This window comes from Perkinsus marinus, assembly GCF_000006405.1.
Source record: "Perkinsus marinus ATCC 50983 genomic scaffold scf_1104296941728, whole genome shotgun sequence".
In the NCBI taxonomy this organism is placed as follows: Eukaryota; Perkinsozoa; order Perkinsida; family Perkinsidae; genus Perkinsus; species Perkinsus marinus.
In genome coordinates this window covers 176548-195049 of record NW_003212397.1, presented here as the reverse complement: position 1 = coordinate 195049, position 18502 = coordinate 176548, and the positions used below count along the sequence as shown (strand labels likewise).

Here is an 18502-nt window from a genome sequence, read left to right as displayed (position 1 = left end):
CACCATCGTCTGGTAGTGGTAGACTCGCTGGGGGGACTTGCATCGCCCTGGTGTTTATAATTGGAACATTTTTTACTTGGCAATAAGATTTTTATACTACGGTTATTCGCAGTCGTCTTTAAGCTACAGGATCTTCATCGTCTTAAAGACGTTTCCTATTTTATAATTTTGTTGAGCTTGCTAGGTTCGATTAGGATTGCAATAGTAGTAGTTGGGCTAGGTCTTTGTTTAAGCTGGGAAGTTGTTCATTCAAGTTTCGCCTGTTTTTCGTGTAGTGGCGTAGAACTCCATGAAAACCGCGATATTCGCGGTGATGTGCAGTCGTCGTGAGGTATGTTTTTCACTTGTTTTTTCATATTACTAGGGTGGACCTCCGTTGTTTTCGTTGATTGGGTTTGATCAGGAGCTGTTCTCTCTCTATGCGTCTGTTGCTCGTCGTCACATTGTTGTTTAGTAGTCGCTGCCAGAAGCGACCGAGTACCTCTCCTGGTCCTCCTCGTGCCTACTGTCCGAGTGGATTCTGTATCGATACTATACTGGTAGGGGATGTAGGGCCTCAGTGTATATATCCGTCACCACTGCGGCTGCTGGAGTGTTGGGATAGTTATTGCAAGGAGGTTGGTACGGTAAGTGCGTACTGTAAGGACTGGCAGACTCCAGTTGGTCGAGTGTGTTCCCCTTCAAGTAATGTGACGTGCTACTGTAAAGATATGCGGCAGGTTGCTCCGGTCATAGCCTCTCCGGGTCATGAGCCCCCAGGTTGGGTCTCAACTGACTGCATTTACCCGACCACTACTACTACCACTACTACTACAATTCCCCCGTCGTCGACCCCTACGAAGACTAGTACTACTAGGCGTGGTCCGCCCCTTCCGCCCTTTTCTGGGAGTGTTGCGAGTCGTTATAGTATGGGAATGGTCGTGTTGTTGTTAGCAGTAATTTGAGTTTGATGTCTGGTGTTATTCTCCTGTGCGAGAGCTTTTATCGTATTACTTCCACGTTCAACGAACATGCTTCACTGATGGTGTTGTTGTGTTACTTATCTCAGGGATCAGTTACACTATGGTATTCATCCCATAACTATATCTCACAGGAAGAGGTATCCGAGAGAAAGGTTTTTAAATGAAGACGAGGGTGACTTGAGTGGCACAGAAGTGGCTGGGAAGTGCAACTAAGTTGCAGGTTGTATTGCATGGCATCTAGCCGTGTAGTTTTCAAGCTCCGTCATTAAATGTCCATTCCTCCAAACACTCCGACAAGCCGATCTCCCGAGCCTCTGCTGCCGCTCTCTACTACAGCATCCCCTCAACGACGATTATCCTATGCTGCTCATCCCACTCATCGGTACTCTCGTCCTTCCAGTGTCGTTATGAAGACTCTTTGGTGGCAGGTATTCACTGAGGATGTCACCGCAGAGGAAGAAGTGGCTTCACCAGCGAGTTATAAGTTGTCACCCTTGTGGGAGCACTCAATGCTGTCGTCGTAAGCGCGTCCTCAACGCGGTTGGGTCATCTCTCTTGGTGAGTATAATGTATCTATCTTGAGGTTGCTAATGCTCTTTCCAGGACTACACATCTGCTGTGGCATTCGCAACAGGCTGGCAACGCTTACCTCCTGGCGGTTTCGATGGTCGGTCTGGACACGCCCTCACTGTATGCTGGGATGGAAACACCGTTTATCTTGCCGGTGGTCTCGACAGTATGTCTCGGTCAATGAGCGATGTGTAGGTTCTCGCAGCCCTCGGTATTGTCTGGAGAGTGTCTGCAGGTATTGCAGTGTTGATAGCGGTCGTTCATGGAAACGTCGAACAATATCTGCCGAATGGTCTCCGAGGATGGGGCATTGCATGGTCCCCCTCCGAGACGACAGGGCATTGGTCCTTCTTGGTGAGTTAACATTTTGTGCGTCGTTGGGTAAAGCCTCTTATAGGTGGATGGGATCGCAACTTCAACTTCAAGAACGACGTTTGGCGGTCAACCGACGGAGGTCGCACGTGGACGGAAGCCATTCCTGTCGATCCGAGCGGATCATTCCCACCGCGCTGTAATTTCGCGTGTGCTATTCTGCACAGTGGAAGGTGAGTAGTTACTACGTTTTATAGAAAACAGGCTCTTATTGTTTCAGGATTGTTGTTTGTGGCGGGCTTGGTATGAACAACACCCACCTCAATGACGTTTGGTGCTCTGATGACTCTGGTGAAAGTTGGCAACACCTGTCTGCGTGCGCCCCATGGGAACCCCGATGGGCCATGGGATTCACCACCATCAACGGTGAGTTCCTTCCCAATGTGTATTGTTGAGAGTACGCCTGGTACGGTAGGCGGCCAGTCGATGATCATGGTCGGTGGCACTACTATGACGGGGTTCCTTTCTGACGTGTGGAGGTCAGACGACGGCGGAGTGTCGTGGAAAGAGGTAGGCCCGACAGGCTTCAGTGTACTGTGAATTCATGGTATTTAGATAACGCTAGACGGAGACTTCGGTCCCCGAGGAGGAATGGCTGTCGTTCAGCACAATCCGAGCGGGATGTTAGTTTTATGTGGTGGTGAAATAACAAGCACTCAAGGTGGTAAGAAGAATCGATGTTAGATAGACGCGAAGGGTTCTCTGTGTAGGCCTCGGTGAGCCGAGTAATGATGTCGATCAGTGCAGTTCCGACGTTTGGATTAGTCGAGATGAAGGATTCTCATGGACTAAGGCATCTACTACGACCAGCGAGTCCTGTGGATGTGAGAAGTGCTGTTATTACTTCGTTGGAGTATTTTGAGCAGGTCTCCCACCACTGGGTGTTTCCCAAGATGGGCTCCCCGAGACCATACCAAGACGTTGGCAAGCTAGATGTCTCGTTCGATGTGTGGCATTACATTCTGACCGTCTTTTGCTGGTTGGTGGAGAGCTGCGATCAGAAAAACGTGTGAATGATGCATGGCTGTGTACTGGCGCTACTGACGCGGTGGCGGCTAATGGTCAACATCAATGGCTGCTGCGTCTAGGGGAGTACGTCTCGGGTGACCGGTTACCGTTAGCGAAGAGAAGACGATCGATGGCGCCTACTTTGCCTTGTATTCCTTTTCATCTGTGGATGGGAAATATAATGCCGTATATTATGGGCGACATTTAACATCTGTTTACTGATTAGTGGATGTTGAACATGCAAAATATAATTATCATTATTGATCATATCATCGCAGTCCGTCAGCTGCGTCGACCGTCTGGTCTCAGCGACGTTCTCGTCGATTATGCTATGAACACTACGTGATGTTTAGTTGCTAGTATAAAATGTGGAGTGGCGCATAACATGGTCAATAACTAGGAGGCTTGTAGGATCAACAAGAACGCTTCATCGTTAATTGCTTGGACATCTTGTATGTTTGACATCTTCAATGTTGTCGATTGAAATAATACTGCACTGGTTATAATAACAAACTCAACAGTTGAGCGTAAAGGATTATCATAATCAAATCCACAACGTTACGATTGCATGTGACATCAGACCTTCACATGTACAATAATTGAATCGAATGAATTGATAATCCATCCAGCAAGGGAGAGACCATCGAGACAGACGAGAGTACACCGAACAAGTTATCAATGTCTCCATCATCAGAGTGAAAGATTATACCTTCTTCCGAGTATCTTACTGACAGCCGTCGCGGCCGAATGAGAGAGTCTTTTCCCCATTACTGTCCTTGACACCTTGGGTGGGCGTGTCCATGATGATTCTTTTGATGTAAGCAGGGGTTGACTTAGTTTCCACAGATGGTTCAAGGGTGTAGAGCATCCCAGCTATACCTGCTACGATAGCGGCTGCATCCGAACTTCGGATTCCGAAGTACCCTAAACAGCGCCATACTTCTCTTTAAGAATAGTTTTAGTGCAAGTCCAGGCTTGCATGGGGCAAATTCAAGCAAGCGTAACAAGTATCGCTCGTGCGTCCGTGGCGCACGCCATTGTGATCGACTCGAACGAGAAGGTGGTGCAACCGGTCGAGGATCAAGTGACAGCAATCTGGCTGTGCAGGAGCATCTCGAGCCGGTTCCACCCTGGAATTTTTTCTTTTATTGTTTTTACTAGTTGTTTGGGGACATTGCCTATGTGCCTGCGCGCTAGGCAATGTGACTGTGGTGTTAAGGCAATGCACGGCGTGTTATGAGGTTCGGTAGTATCATCGCCCTCTGCTGCCTAGTTGGCTAACACCCAGTCTCACCCAACGCTCCCAAAAAACTAATACGATGCGGTGGAGCGTGCCTTGAACTATTTCTTAATTTATTTATCTTATTTCTTTTTTAAGAGTTCAAGTCGTCTAAAGTTTAGGAATACAGTATTTCGGCAAACCTTTCACGTTGAAGTGTTTGCTCAAGTAGTGAAATAGCGTGCCAGAATGTGCCGGGATTACTTAGGGCTACTTGATACTCAAGTTTTACAGTATACTAAAGACGTTACTTGAGTTCAAGGGGCAATTTGCTCCTATGAAACAGGGTCTATGTCGCCACGCAAGGACTTGCATGAGGCATACATCATAGAACTCTTCATTTCGAGTGTAACAACACAACATGAACACTAAACATAAGCCCGAGAGTGAGGGGCGATTACATAATATATCGTCTGCCTCAACGAGTGAATCAAACGAAAGAAATAAAAGCTGCGAAAAAACACCATAAGCACTTGTCTCGTGCGAGACCAGATACAAAGCAGTACACAAACAAGAAAATGGCGACCCAAACTTGCAAGACGTAAACATCAAGGCAACAACTTCGTCGTGCGAATGTCGTGCCTTGTATGTGCAAGACTGCCGACTCTGACGAATCTACTGTCCCAAATAGTGGTAGTATTCACGCCATACCATTCATCTCGTGATTCACCATGCTGAGCTCCTTTGAGACATCAGGGGCATCATCTACGACTCTACGACGAAGGAAAATCAGAGTAGAGGCTAGGCCCAGCAATGCCACTACTGTGCATACGTACATCACGCCATCCAAACCAATCCGACTCTGGAGCACTGGGAACGAATAAGCGCCAATGATAGCACCAACTTTACCCATAGCCGCGGAGAAACCATGGCATGTCGTCTTTACTTGTGTAGGGAAAATCTCCGAGGGAATGATGAATGTTGTCGTATTTGGGCCGAAGTTGGTCCAAAAGAAAGTAACACCAAAAACCACCAAGTTGAGATATGCATTGGCATTAAACTGTATACAGATGGCCATGACCAAATAAAAGACTGCCATCATACAGAAACCCAGAACTTGAAGAGTCCACCGACCCAATCTATCTATGAATAGACAGGCACATATGTATCCAGGTAAGGCGATAAACGATATGATCATAGCAAATATGGATGCATCAATGATCTTCTGTGTACCTTCACCAGATGGGAAGATATCAGACGCTACGGCGTGCTTGAACTCTCCAGTACCATAGAAAGTTATATCCATGAAAAGCCACGACAGAGCCGTACCCAATAGTGGTATCAAGAAGCTCGACAAAATCGCTAGAATACTCTTCAGTCGGTCACAATTCGCCGCTCCACTATGTGCTCGTTTTGAGTTTTCGAAAGCTGCAGACTCGGACATCTTAAACCTCATATACAAAGCCATAGGAATAGGTAACACCGCAAAGGCCAATGATACTCTCCAAGCCACTTCAAGGGGTACTCTGGCAACTACTAAAACGAGCGGGACAATAGACGCTACGACTAACCCCAACCCCTGCATGGAGAATATCCCAGCAGTTACTCGTCCTCTTATAGCAGTCGAGGACCTTTCAGATGCCATAGCCGCAGAAAGAGGATATTCACCACCAATGCCGACACCAAGAATAAACCGGAATATGCAGAGTTGAAGCGCGAGAGGGAAACTGGCCGACCTCTGTGCACAAGCACAGGCAATTGACCCGACAGCGACTACTGTACCAGTAACCAGAATAGACACACGCCGACCAACTCGGTCACCAATGATGCCAAACAGAATCATACCGACCACTGCGCCCACTGACGTAGCTGCTGCGATGGCCCCTTTGGTGTCTACGTTAAGACCGATACCCTCAGGATCGTCACGGTTGAGTTCACTCAACATAGCTAACACCAAGTCAATAACGAACAAATCGTATGCATCAGCGAAGAAGCCAATGCCGAGTTTGAACAACAATGGACCATTCTCTTTGAAGACTTCGAACGTTCCCGTTGAAGAAGCTGTCGATCTTGAACTCGAGGGCATTTACGGGAAGATATCAAGAATCTTTAGCATTCGAATTCACATATGAGCAACTCGAACGCGAATTCGAGCGCGGCAGCGTTAGTCGAGAACCGCGCCCCCATGATCATCTCCTGAGCGAAGCTCCTCAAGCTTATCCGATTCCATTACTCGCATAAGACTTAGACTGATCCGATCACACCCTAGTAACAGCACGCAAACACAGACGACGCGCGCGTGAATGACACACCGAAAATGTACTGTCTGTTGGTTGAACGCTTCCACGCGATGAGACAGGCATAGTAAGGCCAACCCCATCCCACTATAGTCACAGAAATATGATCATCACATAGCACGGACGGGTTAGTTTACCACATCTAACAATTACACCCCCAGAAAAACAATATTGTTGTCAAGTGCTTGCCACCAAACTAATGGGTCAAGTCCAGATTCTGCACTGTAGAAGATTGTCAAACCTGAGTAAGCTCACTATGCCGACTTGTATCATCGTGAACAGAAAATCCAGACACATCCTCAAGAACAGCTCACTATACTCCTTACAATTAGCGAAGATCACAAGATCCACTATTCTGAGACTCCAACTGTAACCAGAGAGTGCTTCAAGTCAACACACTAATAAACACAACACAATCTCATTGAAATCGACACAGGAGAAACAACCACGGGTGATAAGTACGAGACTACACCCTAACAACTTCTTGGTACTTATAGTAGAAACAACAGAATGCCTTAAGGCTAACGGTCCTGACGTGCAGGTCACCGCTAAACCACTAAGGAAACTGTCAATAACACGTCTGTTGAGAGCGACACCCCTACTACAACACTCTTACAAACCGGCGAAAAATTGCAAGTGCAACCTTCTAGTTCAGGAACAACAGAGCATCAAACCTGATACGCAGGTTTTAAAGTGTCTAACACGAGTGGGCGCGTACACTACACAATTGCCATCAGCGACAAGTGTACGTGCAAAATTTAGAAGGGGAATCTCACACTCTCTATGCAGACCGCATCGGCAATAATAACGTATTTACACATATCTCTAATATATAACCGAGAATGCTGAATATTGCCTAAGAACTCATTGGCTCAGCACCGAATAACATTTAAGAGCTCCTCTTTAGGGGAAATAACAGTAGCCTTATTGTTGTTGAACGTATTCACAACAACTCTTCACAGTTTCGCCCACTCTGAACACTTCCTCCTCTACACCTTAGGCAGCGGAGACCTTGAGCTCGACAACAGAATTATCAGTTGAATAACCATCAACAGAAGCATCAGATGCATCATCAAGTAGCTTCCTCTTGAGGAATATCAAGGTCGAGGCCAAACCCAAAGCAGCCACACCAGCACATACGTACATAACACCTCCTAGACCCAATGACGCCTGCAACGTTGGGAAGCAGTATGCACCAATGATAGCACCAACTTTGCCCATAGACGCAGAGAAACCGTGGCAAGTACTCTTGACATCAATAGGGAAGATCTCCGATGGAATGATGAAGGTGGTAGTGTTTGGACCGAAATTGGTCCAGAAAAAGGTAATGGAGAATATAACCAGATTCAAGTACGCGTTGGTGCTGAACTGTGAGCATACACCCATTATCAAATAGAACAATATCATCATCACAAAACCGAGGACCTGCAGCCTCCACCTTCCGAGCTTGTCAATGAAAATGCAGGCACAGATATACCCGGGAAGACCCACAAGAGAAACCACAAAGGCGAACCATGAATCGTTCATCACTTTCTTCACACCTTCGCCACCAGGGAACAGCTCATTGGCCACTACATGCTTGAACTCACCAGTACCGTAAAACGTTATGTCCATGAACAACCAGGACAAGGAAGTACCGAGGAGTGGCAATATGAGTGTCCAGATCGTCTTAAGGAACTTAGTAGCGCGATCAACGCTGTTGCCGTGTCGTTTACTCTTAGCATTCTTGAAACTGTCTGATTCCTTCAACGAGAACCTCAAATACAGAGCGAACGCACTAGGAATGACAGCGACGACTAGGAGGACTCTCCAAGTCACTTGAAGCGAAGCACCACATGCAAGGAGTATCAGTGGCAACACCGCAGCAACAACAGCACCAAGACCTTGCATGGAGAAGATTCCTGCAGTTACTCGACCACGAACCGCCGCTGAGGAGCGCTCAGATGCCATTGCCGCCGACAACGGGTACTCACCACCAATGCCAAAGCCAAGGACCAAACGGCATAGGAAAAGCTGATACGCCAAAGGGAAAGCTTCTGATCTTTGACAACATGCTGAGGCTATGGATCCGATGACAACAAGAGACCCAGTGCAGAGGATTGCCAAACGGCGACCAACTTCGTCACCAATGATACCGAAGAATATCATACCAACGACAGCACCAATAGAAGTAGCTGAAGCAATGAGACCCTTCGTGCTCTCGTCCAAGCCAATGCCATCAGCATCAATATCTTGAAGCTCACCCAATATGGACAATACAATATCGATTACGAACATATCATATGCATCAGCGAAGAAACCAGAACCAAGCTTCACTATAAGGGGAAAGTTATCCTTGAATACCGACCAAGTGCTGGGAGACTTGACTTCGACAGTGGCCTTAGGAGTCGGCGACGACGAGGACGACATGAAGAAAGAGAAGGACGAAACAAATGAACCAACTAACGTTCACACCCGACATTTGCCCAGGATAGAGATAAGATAATACCACACTTTTTACAACACATCAATCAATATGGGTTATGCAACATCGAATCACATTCCCTACCGTTTGATATTCCGGAGCTAACTCCAAATGTTTAGCCATACCACACAAGGAGACAGACGACGAATGTGGACAGCTACTAGCGGAATACACACTAGCGCAAGATCCCGGTATAATTCCGTTCGTGCTTATAGTAAACGCAAGACAGTAATTAAGTAGAATCCGACTAGCTGTAGTGTTCACAGAACTATTACTGGTTCTCTACAAACGAAAACACAGCAATATCCTGGTTCAGACGTGCTGGACACCAGGAGTTCGTAAAAACAACTTTTTCTTCCTTAAATCTGTTCAACCGGGTAAGAAGGAGAGATCATGATCAGTTCATGACTCGAAACGTATAGACAGTGAGAATGACCCAACTGCCTTGGAAAAAGATGCACCCAAGCTTGGACTTCTGAGGAATGTGTAGATCAATCGAGTAGATATGGGAGAGCCTACTCTTACAGATCTATGGCGGGTATAGCATTGCGGTGAAGAGCTTTCAATCCTCATCACGGGTTGACTGTTCATATACGTAAAATGGTTCATTTCAGTACTGCACCAGGATGCAGTAAACATTATAACACGACTTTATGAACTAGAGCTTGACGCCATTTTTCACCACACTTTTCTTCAGGAATACGAGAGTCGACACCAGACCCACAGCTGCAATAACAGCGCAGACATACATCACACCAAAGAGGCCGACTTTTGCTTGTAGAGTCGGGAACGAATAAGCGCCAATGATAGCACCAACTTTACCCATAGCCGCGGAGAAACCATGGCATGTCGTCTTTACTTGTGTAGGGAAAATCTCCGAGGGAATGATGAATGTTGTCGTATTTGGGCCGAAGTTGGTCCAAAAGAAAGTAACACCAAAAACCACCAAGTTGAGATATGCATTGGCATTAAACTGTATACAGATGGCCATGACCAAATAAAAGACTGCCATCATACAGAAACCCAGAACTTGAAGAGTCCACCGACCCAATCTATCTATGAATAGACAGGCACATATGTATCCAGGTAAGGCGATAAACGATATGATCATAGCAAATATGGACGCATCGATTACTTTACTATGTACATTTGCACTCGGGAAAAGTGAGTCAGCAACGGCGTGCTTGAACTCGCCCGTCCCGTAAAAAGTAATATCCATAAATAGCCACGATAAAGAGGTACCGAGTAACGGTACGGATACAGCGAAAATAGTAGTTGCCACCGATTTGATTCGAGAGCCGAAGTTCGCAGGGGCTCGTTGCCGGGATTGATGAAAAGCCGAAGATTCCTTCAGGCCAAATCTAAAGTAGAGCGCTACAGCGCTGGGCAGAACGGCTATGCCTAGTAGAAAGCGCCACGTTAAAGGTAACGATGCTCCAGCATAGAGGAAAATGAGCGGTAAGATAGAGGCAGCGATCATGCCAAGACCTTGCATAGAGAAAACACCAGCAACCACTCGACCACGAACTTCACTGGAGGCCCTTTCTGAAGCCATAGCTGCTGATAGAGGGTATTCCCCACCTATACCAAAGCCCAGAACGAGACGACAAATACAAAGTTGATAGGCCAGGGAAAACACTTCTGAGCGCTGCACACATGCGGAGGCGATCGAACCGAGAACAACGAGAGATCCTGTGCAAATGATAGACACACGTCGACCAGCATAGTCGCCGAGTACACCGAAAAAGATCATGCCAAGTACAGCACCAGCCGATGTAGCGGCAGCGATGAGACCCTTCGTCTCTTGTGTGAGGCCGATGCCCTCTGGATCCTCGTTCTGAAGCTCTTGCAATATGGCCAAAACGATGTCAATGACAAATAAGTCGTACGCGTCAGCAAAGAAGCCAGAGCCAAGTTTAAGTATCAAATGGCTGTTCTCTCGGAACACATGGAAAGTACTCTTCCCGTGAGGAACTCGTTTCTCGTCGTTATCAACGCTCGGATGAGGGACTTCTTTCACGTCAGTGTCAGTAGTGTCCGACATTGAACGAAAGCGAACTGTAACGAGGCGATTGTCAGTACTCAACTGGAAGCCTTTACAACCTATCTAATCATTCATATGTAACTACACAATGAACACTGACTTCGAATCCCTTGCCAAGGAACATATATGCCCTTGACGTCGATAGACTCTTTCCTCTATAACGAGTAATACATGGTACATAGTCAACGCCCTTGACGTCACCTATAATGCAAGGAACAGCTATAAATCTCCTGCGTGCGGATTCAGAATTTTAGGGCGCGCGCGGCTTTCGTCAGATGTTGACAGCCTGTCAGACAGGCTGCAACTGGTTTCGCTAATTCGGAGGCTGCCGAATCCTTGCCAACTGGATTTCAATGGGAGTTGAGATATTTTTCTTCGCGAAAATCTGATATGGTACGTATATGTACATATGTTCTCGACAATATACTGAGATAGCGCCGATAAAATAACCGTACAGAAACAATTGGGAATATGACCCTGCTAATTCACCAAGTCAAACTAGTGCGCCGTCCAGCGAGTCGTTTCAATGAATACAGAACTTTGCCCTATCATGATGAGCAGCGATGATGACCCAATGCATAGGACCTTAAACCGAGCTCCTGTTGAAAATAACATATCCTTCGCTGTTGGGAAAAACGATTAAGCGAGGTCGAAAGTTCATCAATGCCTCGATATTCCGAATTGCTACAGAGACTTCCCTTACAGCGGAGGGTAACAGCCTTTAGCACGCAGATGAGCTTCTTCCGACTCTCTTAAATGGCACAACGAGCGGTCCTTATTGGCCACGACCCGCATCTGTCGAGTAAACAGAATACCGTATGAAAATACGCCACTACTGTGGTGATTAATTCTCTTAGTTCACCCTCCAGCTAAGCCAGTCGGCAGGGCGACTAGAACCTCCAAGAAAGCTCTTATTGGGAGCACAGAGAAAAGGTGTGGCATGTCAGCTCTATCACGAGGCCTAGAATGATCCAGATCTCGGCTCTGAAAGCAGCAAGGTGCCTGTTTGTGATCGCGTATGGTTCAACACAATGATGGGAATCATCATACTCCTCAACGCTATCGAGATTGGTAAGAATACCCTCGACGGGCTCCCACAGCATCTACTTCAGGGATACAGACCGACGCGACAGATCCGGACCATCCGATCTTCGAGACCTTGAATGTCTTCTTCGTTCTGGTATACATTGTCGAGCTCATCATCAGAATCTACTACAATCGTGCTGATTTCTTCAACGATGCATTCAACATTTTCGACTGCATACTCGTATTCAAAACGATAGTCGAGACTTTTATCGTCTCTGGCTCGGCCCTGAAGTCCCTTCTAAGTCTCCGCTTGGTACGGATGATTCGCCTCATCAGACTTGTCCGTTTACTGAGATTCTTCCGAGAACTATGGCTAGTCTTAACAGGGATCATAGCTATGTTAAAGACCCTCGCTTGGGTGACACTGCTACTATTCTCGCTTACCTGGGTCTGTGCGATCCTCTTGCGATTGGTCCTCGGCAAGTCTACTGCCTGGGCTTTCACAACCCGTCAGATCGCCGGACCTTATGAGTTCTTCGACCCATACGAATACTTCGGAACCCCCTGGGCTGGCTTGCTAACGTTGTTCCAAGTTACAACGCAAGACAACTGGATGATAAGTGTAGCTCGGCCAGTGTGCCGAATCTACCCCATCATGTGGCTATTTTTCCTCCCCTACCTTTTCATAACGGCGTATGCTATCCTCAACGTTATGCTCGCTTCCATCATCAACAATGCTATCGAAGCCGCTAAAGTATCCCTCGCTGACGCCGAAAGAGTCAGGCAATTCTCTTTCCCAGGCAAATGATACACAATTGGAAATACAGAGGTCTCGAGCACAGGCTAAAGTTATGTTAAAACTGCGGAGAATCTTCGAGGAAATAGACGTGGATGAGAATGGAAAACTAGACAGAGATGAGCTTGAGGTTTGCTCTTGGCTGCGAACTGAAGACGTCCTGTTCGCCTCACACCAGAACTTATCGTTGTATTAGTACATTGAGTCGCTGCTTGTTGATAACAATGCATAACGACCACGTTGTATATTCCAGGAAGCCTCGCGCAATCCGAAAATCCTCGCACTCTTGTCGGAGATCCGTATGCCAGTGAAGGACATGGCTCAAGTCTTCGAATGTCTTGATGCCGATGGAGATGGCGAAGTCAATCGCGATGAGTTCCTCCAAGGCTGCGCCAGACTCCGAAGTGTGCTTGTGTGATCGCCTCGTTATACCAAGGCTACATCATAGGTGATCCAAAGACACGTGACGTGAATCGGATACCAATTTACATCCAGTCGTTAGCCGCCCGAATCGAGTGGTATGAACAGAAAGTTGACGCCCTAGTCGACGAGGTGAAAATCTCTATTATGAGGAGTGGCGTTCGGCTCAACCTTAGGTGCTCGTGGTGTTAGAACGTAAAATGCGAGAGAACGGGGTCGAGGCTAATCATTTCAAGCGTCGTCAAGGTGCGAGTCTTTTCATCAGAGCTCAAGATTAATCTCATAAGAATAGCCGCCGACTGGGTGCAGGGCATCGACATGAGAGCCCTAGAAGCTCTCCGGAAGGAAGCGTCGAAGCGGGGTTTGCATGACGATCGGAATGTGATCGATCCACAAGGCTGGGTCGATACCTACATACGTAACTTCAGGAATTTGGCGTTGACCTCCAACGAGTGAGAATAGATCGATCGCACATACCATTTGCTCTGCCAATCGGTGCCGAGAATCTTCTGAAGAGCCTGCCGACTATCAGATTGTCACCAGTGAAGTCTAAGACGGAAAACTTGGGGACGAAAAAGGTGGCAAGTTCCTAACCGACACTGATCTGTTATCATTTCTATTCAGGATATACAACCGCCTGTCGAAGACTGTGTGACTCATCTTCCCACTCTGCCCCTCCAGCCTGAGCCACCATCTGTCGTCTCTGTCATTGAGGTGAAATCGAAATATCTCTCGTTATAATCTAGTAAACTATTCTTCTCTTAATCCGATGGCTTACAAGAGCTCTGTTCATTCGTACAGCCTGGATTTAGCTCGATAGAAGCAGTAGTGCTTTTTTACTGTTGATATATTTCGAATTGGGAACCGTTTGCAGATTTCGAGGCAACAGAACATCGCTAAGTATGGACACTTCGGTTTTCTCCCGGATACACCACCCTCGCGGCCCCGTGAACTTTCTCCAGAGAAAAACAATGACGATGTTGGAGAGTACGTATCGCGAGTGGGATGAACCCACGGTGGGCCACCGCTTTCGTTGTCTTCGAAATGTTAACTCGTATAACTCACCCATGGACGCCTTTTGACCCGCCGCTGTCCGCTCATCAGGCTACCAAGAGCTGTACGTCGGTCAGATGGATCAGGCGAATAGCAGTGTCAAGTGTTGAGCCAAACGGCGGTATCGATGCGGGCCCGTTGATTGTTGTGTTCACTCTTGTGATGTTGCGTAACTGCCGCACTAGTCCGCCGCTTCGTACTTGCACGTTCAACCTCCTAAGCTCGCAGTCACTTAGCTGCTTTTGGGCTAGGTTTGTCCCTCCGAATGCCTCGATAGATATCTGTTGTGTCTCGAAGGTCACCTATGTATTAGCATTCATGAGTTCGGTCAACTTCAGGTACAAGAACCGTTCCCGTTGCCTGTGATATGACGCTGTGCTGCGATGGCGATACCTTCCACATTTACTTCGAACCTCGAATTGTGACGCTTTCGTGTACTCGTTCTCGAGATAAACTGCGTTTTCCAACAGCGACTGTGTGTAGTTCGGTGATCGCGTGTCCCAGAGAGATAATGCGCGCGGATCGCTGGCACTTGTGAAACACAAGGTGTGATGAACACGGAATAATCTTAACCGTCGAAAGAAATGCCAGAAAGATTGCATTCTAATTCACTGACACAGCAATATTTGACTACATCGGTGGAAGTGGTGACAAGGGTTTTCAGCTCGCCTGTTGGGTGACGCGTCGACTTGAGTCATGATTACCAACGCAAAAGTTCAGAAACAAGCGAAACGTGAAGCTCGCATCAATCGTGGCAGCTCATGCAGTCATACCGATCTTGTCGCGCAGCCCTTTCTTATTCGGCTCTAATCCTTCAACCACCCAAGCCTTGACGAGACCTGAGAAAGACCTAGTACACATCATGTAGAGACTTTTATACCATCATAGAGCACAGTATAGGCATTGATAAGAGGTGTAACCATGACGTAGGCATAGGCAAGCTCCGCCCGAGTAGACTGTACAGTATCTCTATCACAGAAGGGGGATACAGGGTATCTCATGACCTGCTAGGGGGCGACTATGAGCGTCAATAAAGCAGCTTCTCAGACTTTCTCCAAGTCGCCCTGGAGGTAGAGCTCCTCGAAAAATTTCTCCGCCCATTGAGAATAAATCTCCGGTGGCCTGCACGCCCATGATATGTCTGCGACTCTTAGCGATACCGAGAGTAACAACAGAGTGTCGTCTTCCTGACAGACGCACGTAACGTCGCTCGACGAGGCTGATACGCACTCTGCAAGGAAAAAACTCAGCAGCCATTGCGCTGGTTAGATTAGTTATCTCGGTCATGTGTCGGCTGATGTCCAATCGGAGGATCATATGAATGACGAATTTCCGCAGCTCAGTCTGTTTTAGGGAGCTGCACTAGGCTACGACCATCGTCGTGTAGCTCACCACTATTCCCGGCTCTGATTTCAGCATGAAATTGAACTCTTGACTCTCGAGGAGACTGAACGCGTGAGCTAGATGGCAGTGTTGTAGCACAGCCTTGTCATTGTATCGTATAGCCTGTAAGCCAACACCTTCAGGAGGACTATGCATCACTCACGGCGACCTCAGGCGTGCGAGCTTTAACCATAAAGTCGTTTGTCAGGCCCGGGTGTCGCATGTGACAGATAAGAGCGGCGAACAAGAGAGCGAACCTAGGGGCTTCGGTGTACGAAATATCGTCATGCGGTTTTACAGACCTCGCAGGGTGGCTCAGATTTTTGTCAACTTTACCCATGCGATACATCACATGTATCGCCTGTATCATGTCAGCAGTATGATACATGTTGTGGAACTGTACTTGGGGATGGAAAGACTCTTGAATCTGCTCATGATCGAGATGGCTGTACCTCCAGAGAACGCCTTACCTTTCTTGTATAGTTGAAGAGGATTTCCAAGTCGAACGCATGTACTTTGACCAAAGCGTGGTAAATCAAGATCTTGCCGAACAGAATCGGTAGAAAATTATCGCCCAGAAGCTAACACCATTGTGGGACGGTCTCCATCGAAAACTCAGGTAATGTCTCACCTCGCCGAACTGGAAGATATCGAAACTCCAATTTTCGATTGTACTCAACATGGACTCTATTTGCTGTTGCTGAGCTCAAGTCTTCCTCCTCACAGGTAGCGTACACAGCGCTTACCTCACCAGACGTCATGTTACTAGTCTTGAACATATCTTCATTTAGACGTCTAGCAGTCTCCCGAGCTTCCCGATTCTGGCTCGACTCTTTCGCACTGCGCCCACGAGACTACAACGTCTCGGTCGGTACACATCAATTAGTAAGAAGTTGCCAAACAGATTGGCGCAACGCTCACCTTCAAGCGACTCTCGCGTCGGGCTTTGTTCGCGCTTTCTACGGAGACACAACCACGGCTATTCTCTTCACCAGGAGAGCAACAAGGACCTACGAGCTTTGGACTCGCGATATTTCCCCACTGTACTCCGGCCTCCATATAACGAGGAATGGTCCTGAGAACTCATCGCTCGCGAGCCACCACAAACTTTGCACTCTTGAACAGAATCACCAGTTGAACGACCGGATGTAAAGCCACATGCTTTAGTCAAGTTATTCGAGGCTCGCCAGGTAGTCGGGCCGCGTGCATCATGTAGTAGCGATTGGATAGAGAGTAGTATTATGATTACATGCATTCCGGCAGACCTCGGACGTTCTAGTTGTGCACAACTATGGAATCTCAGCTTTAGCTCGAAGCTAGTTCATGAGTATGATTATAGATAGAATCTCTGCATTCCATCACCCATTGGCTTGGACTCCTTTATAGGTTAACAGATGCACGAAGCTCACCTTCATGTCGTCATCCGCTTTAACAGGAGCCCCATTTGCCGCTGTAATCCACGCTGCCATCTCGTCGCTGTTGTCGGCACCATCCTAAAACACAACCTGTCGGATCTAAACGCTGAAATTGTCGGCTTACACTATTGGCATCTATCGCATCCGTGTCAAAACTGACTTCGTACAGCTTGTTACTCACGATCACGTCCTGAGAAGAACGCCTATGAAATTGCTCATGCGATGAGCTGGTTAACTTTAACCCAGTCTAGATCATCCTTGAGATATGGCGGCAAATACCTCGCATTTTGAAGCTCTTCGATGAGCTCCAATACCTAACAAGCAACTCCTCGTGACGTTCCCTCCAAGTGCTGTGCGTACCTTGTCCACATAGGAACCCACAGTAACAGCAGACTTGGTTTTCAAAACTTCTAGTTTTTTCCGACCCTCTGACACCTGATAGTGTGATATAATCCGTATGCGAAAGGGCTTCTCGTCACCTTGCGGATGACGACCATGATTCTGAGTAACTTGAGGAGTCGAAGGAGCGCCAGGCCTTTCATCTCAGCTGCCATCACTGCAGCAGAACCGGTGCGCAGCTGAGACCTTCAACACCGACTCACCGCCGACGACGAAACTCGCTATGACAACGACGTTGTCAACCAAATTCCAGGGATCTAACCAAAATTCCAGCCAGTAGGCGAACGTTTTGCACGTTATCTCTAGCATGAATATACAAACAGTCGCGAAGTCTGTCCATCTGAGGAAGGGATGTTGAGGGTGATGCATTTCGTGCCCACTTATAGATATTCTCGATGACTGTAACGCCATCCCAATAGTCCTGCGTTGCCAGCTGACTCAATATGAGCACGGCATAGCCCCCAACCAAGTAATTGGTAGCAAGCGTGACACTTTCTGTCTCGAAGAAGAGTTGCATTCTCATGCGGATGCTCATGACCTGGATCATGAGTCAATGCGGAGAGGTAGTGGGATTGGTCACCAGCGAGTCTTGCAGATCCCACTGCAGTAGATACTCATCGTTGTACTCTTGTATACCGGGGAAAATGGTGCCGCATCTGACAACTATCGCGCTAATCTTGGCTAGTATCAATATAGATTGGGCCGTAGAATTCCAGCAGAGAGCTCATGAGGCCGCGTCGGAAAATCACTCGTCAACACGCTGATCAGATTTCACCTCCTTATTAACACCCACCATATGATCGGCTGCAGAATAAGGTTCTTCGCCTGAGAAGCACAGCTTTCTAGCGAGAGGACGCTGGGCATCAATCAACTCCCACCTGATCGACAAGGAGGCTCAAACAGACTGTTACGAGAACGTCAAGGCTTCGTCCGGTAGTCTCGGCAATTTGCAGGGGTTGGAACAACAACACCACGATCGCAAAGAAATACACCTGTTTGTGGAGGAGCAGCAGATCGGGATTTATAGCCACTTGAGGTTGAACTCGCTGTTGTTGGTTTACTGTCATGACGCTA

The 18502-nt window shown here is 47.5% G+C and overlaps 7 protein-coding genes across 7 annotated transcripts; 3 read left to right on the top strand and 4 right to left on the bottom strand.

The window, feature by feature from the left end:
• Positions 1-1231: 1231 nt before the first annotated feature.
• Positions 1232-3210, top strand: Pmar_PMAR000076 (kelch repeat protein, putative; the record flags this gene model as incomplete). The annotated part of the gene is made up of 10 exons (XM_002781648.1): positions 1232-1344; positions 1391-1520; positions 1566-1723; positions 1768-1886; positions 1930-2077; positions 2125-2270; positions 2320-2414; positions 2460-2565; positions 2615-2728; positions 2771-3210. The coding sequence occupies 10 exons, from the start codon at positions 1232-1234 to the stop codon at positions 3118-3120; spliced, it is 1479 nt and encodes a 492-aa protein (XP_002781694.1). The 3' UTR covers positions 3121-3210.
• Positions 3211-4567: 1357 nt separating this feature from the next.
• On the bottom strand, positions 4568-6217 carry Pmar_PMAR000075 (inorganic phosphate transporter, putative; the record flags this gene model as incomplete). Its single annotated transcript, XM_002781647.1, has 1 exon — positions 4568-6217. The coding sequence occupies one exon, from the start codon at positions 6215-6217 to the stop codon at positions 4832-4834; it is 1386 nt and encodes a 461-aa protein (XP_002781693.1). The 3' UTR covers positions 4568-4831.
• Positions 6218-7382: 1165 nt separating this feature from the next.
• On the bottom strand, positions 7383-8837 carry Pmar_PMAR000074 (inorganic phosphate transporter, putative; the record flags this gene model as incomplete). Its single annotated transcript, XM_002781646.1, has 1 exon — positions 7383-8837. One exon carries the CDS (start codon positions 8835-8837, stop codon positions 7425-7427), a length of 1413 nt encoding a protein of 470 aa, XP_002781692.1. The 3' UTR covers positions 7383-7424.
• Positions 8838-9550: 713 nt separating this feature from the next.
• Positions 9551-10949, bottom strand: Pmar_PMAR000073 (inorganic phosphate transporter, putative; the record flags this gene model as incomplete). Its single annotated transcript, XM_002781645.1, has 1 exon — positions 9551-10949. The coding sequence occupies exon 1, from the start codon at positions 10934-10936 to the stop codon at positions 9551-9553; it is 1386 nt and encodes a 461-aa protein (XP_002781691.1). The 5' UTR covers positions 10937-10949.
• A 1018-nt stretch (positions 10950-11967) lies between these two features.
• Pmar_PMAR000072 (conserved hypothetical protein) lies at positions 11968-12770 on the top strand (the record flags this gene model as incomplete). The annotated part of the gene is made up of 2 exons (XM_002781644.1): positions 11968-12007; positions 12049-12770. The coding sequence occupies 2 exons, from the start codon at positions 11968-11970 to the stop codon at positions 12768-12770; spliced, it is 762 nt and encodes a 253-aa protein (XP_002781690.1).
• Positions 12771-13074: 304 nt separating this feature from the next.
• Positions 13075-13424, top strand: Pmar_PMAR000071 (hypothetical protein; the record flags this gene model as incomplete). The annotated part of the gene is made up of 3 exons (XM_002781643.1): positions 13075-13162; positions 13207-13310; positions 13355-13424. Coding segments are annotated over 3 exons (262 nt in total), but the record flags the coding sequence as incomplete, so codon positions are not given.
• A 1566-nt stretch (positions 13425-14990) lies between these two features.
• Positions 14991-17768, bottom strand: Pmar_PMAR000070 (cAMP-specific 3',5'-cyclic phosphodiesterase, putative; the record flags this gene model as incomplete). Its single annotated transcript, XM_002781642.1, has 15 exons — positions 14991-15070; positions 15112-15235; positions 15281-15418; positions 15462-15575; positions 15624-15737; positions 15784-15871; positions 15917-16041; positions 16246-16314; positions 16361-16468; positions 17024-17107; positions 17154-17219; positions 17266-17343; positions 17390-17464; positions 17509-17607; positions 17691-17768. 15 exons carry the CDS (start codon positions 17766-17768, stop codon positions 14991-14993), a joined length of 1440 nt encoding a protein of 479 aa, XP_002781688.1.
• Between the last annotated feature and the right edge of the window lie 734 nt (positions 17769-18502).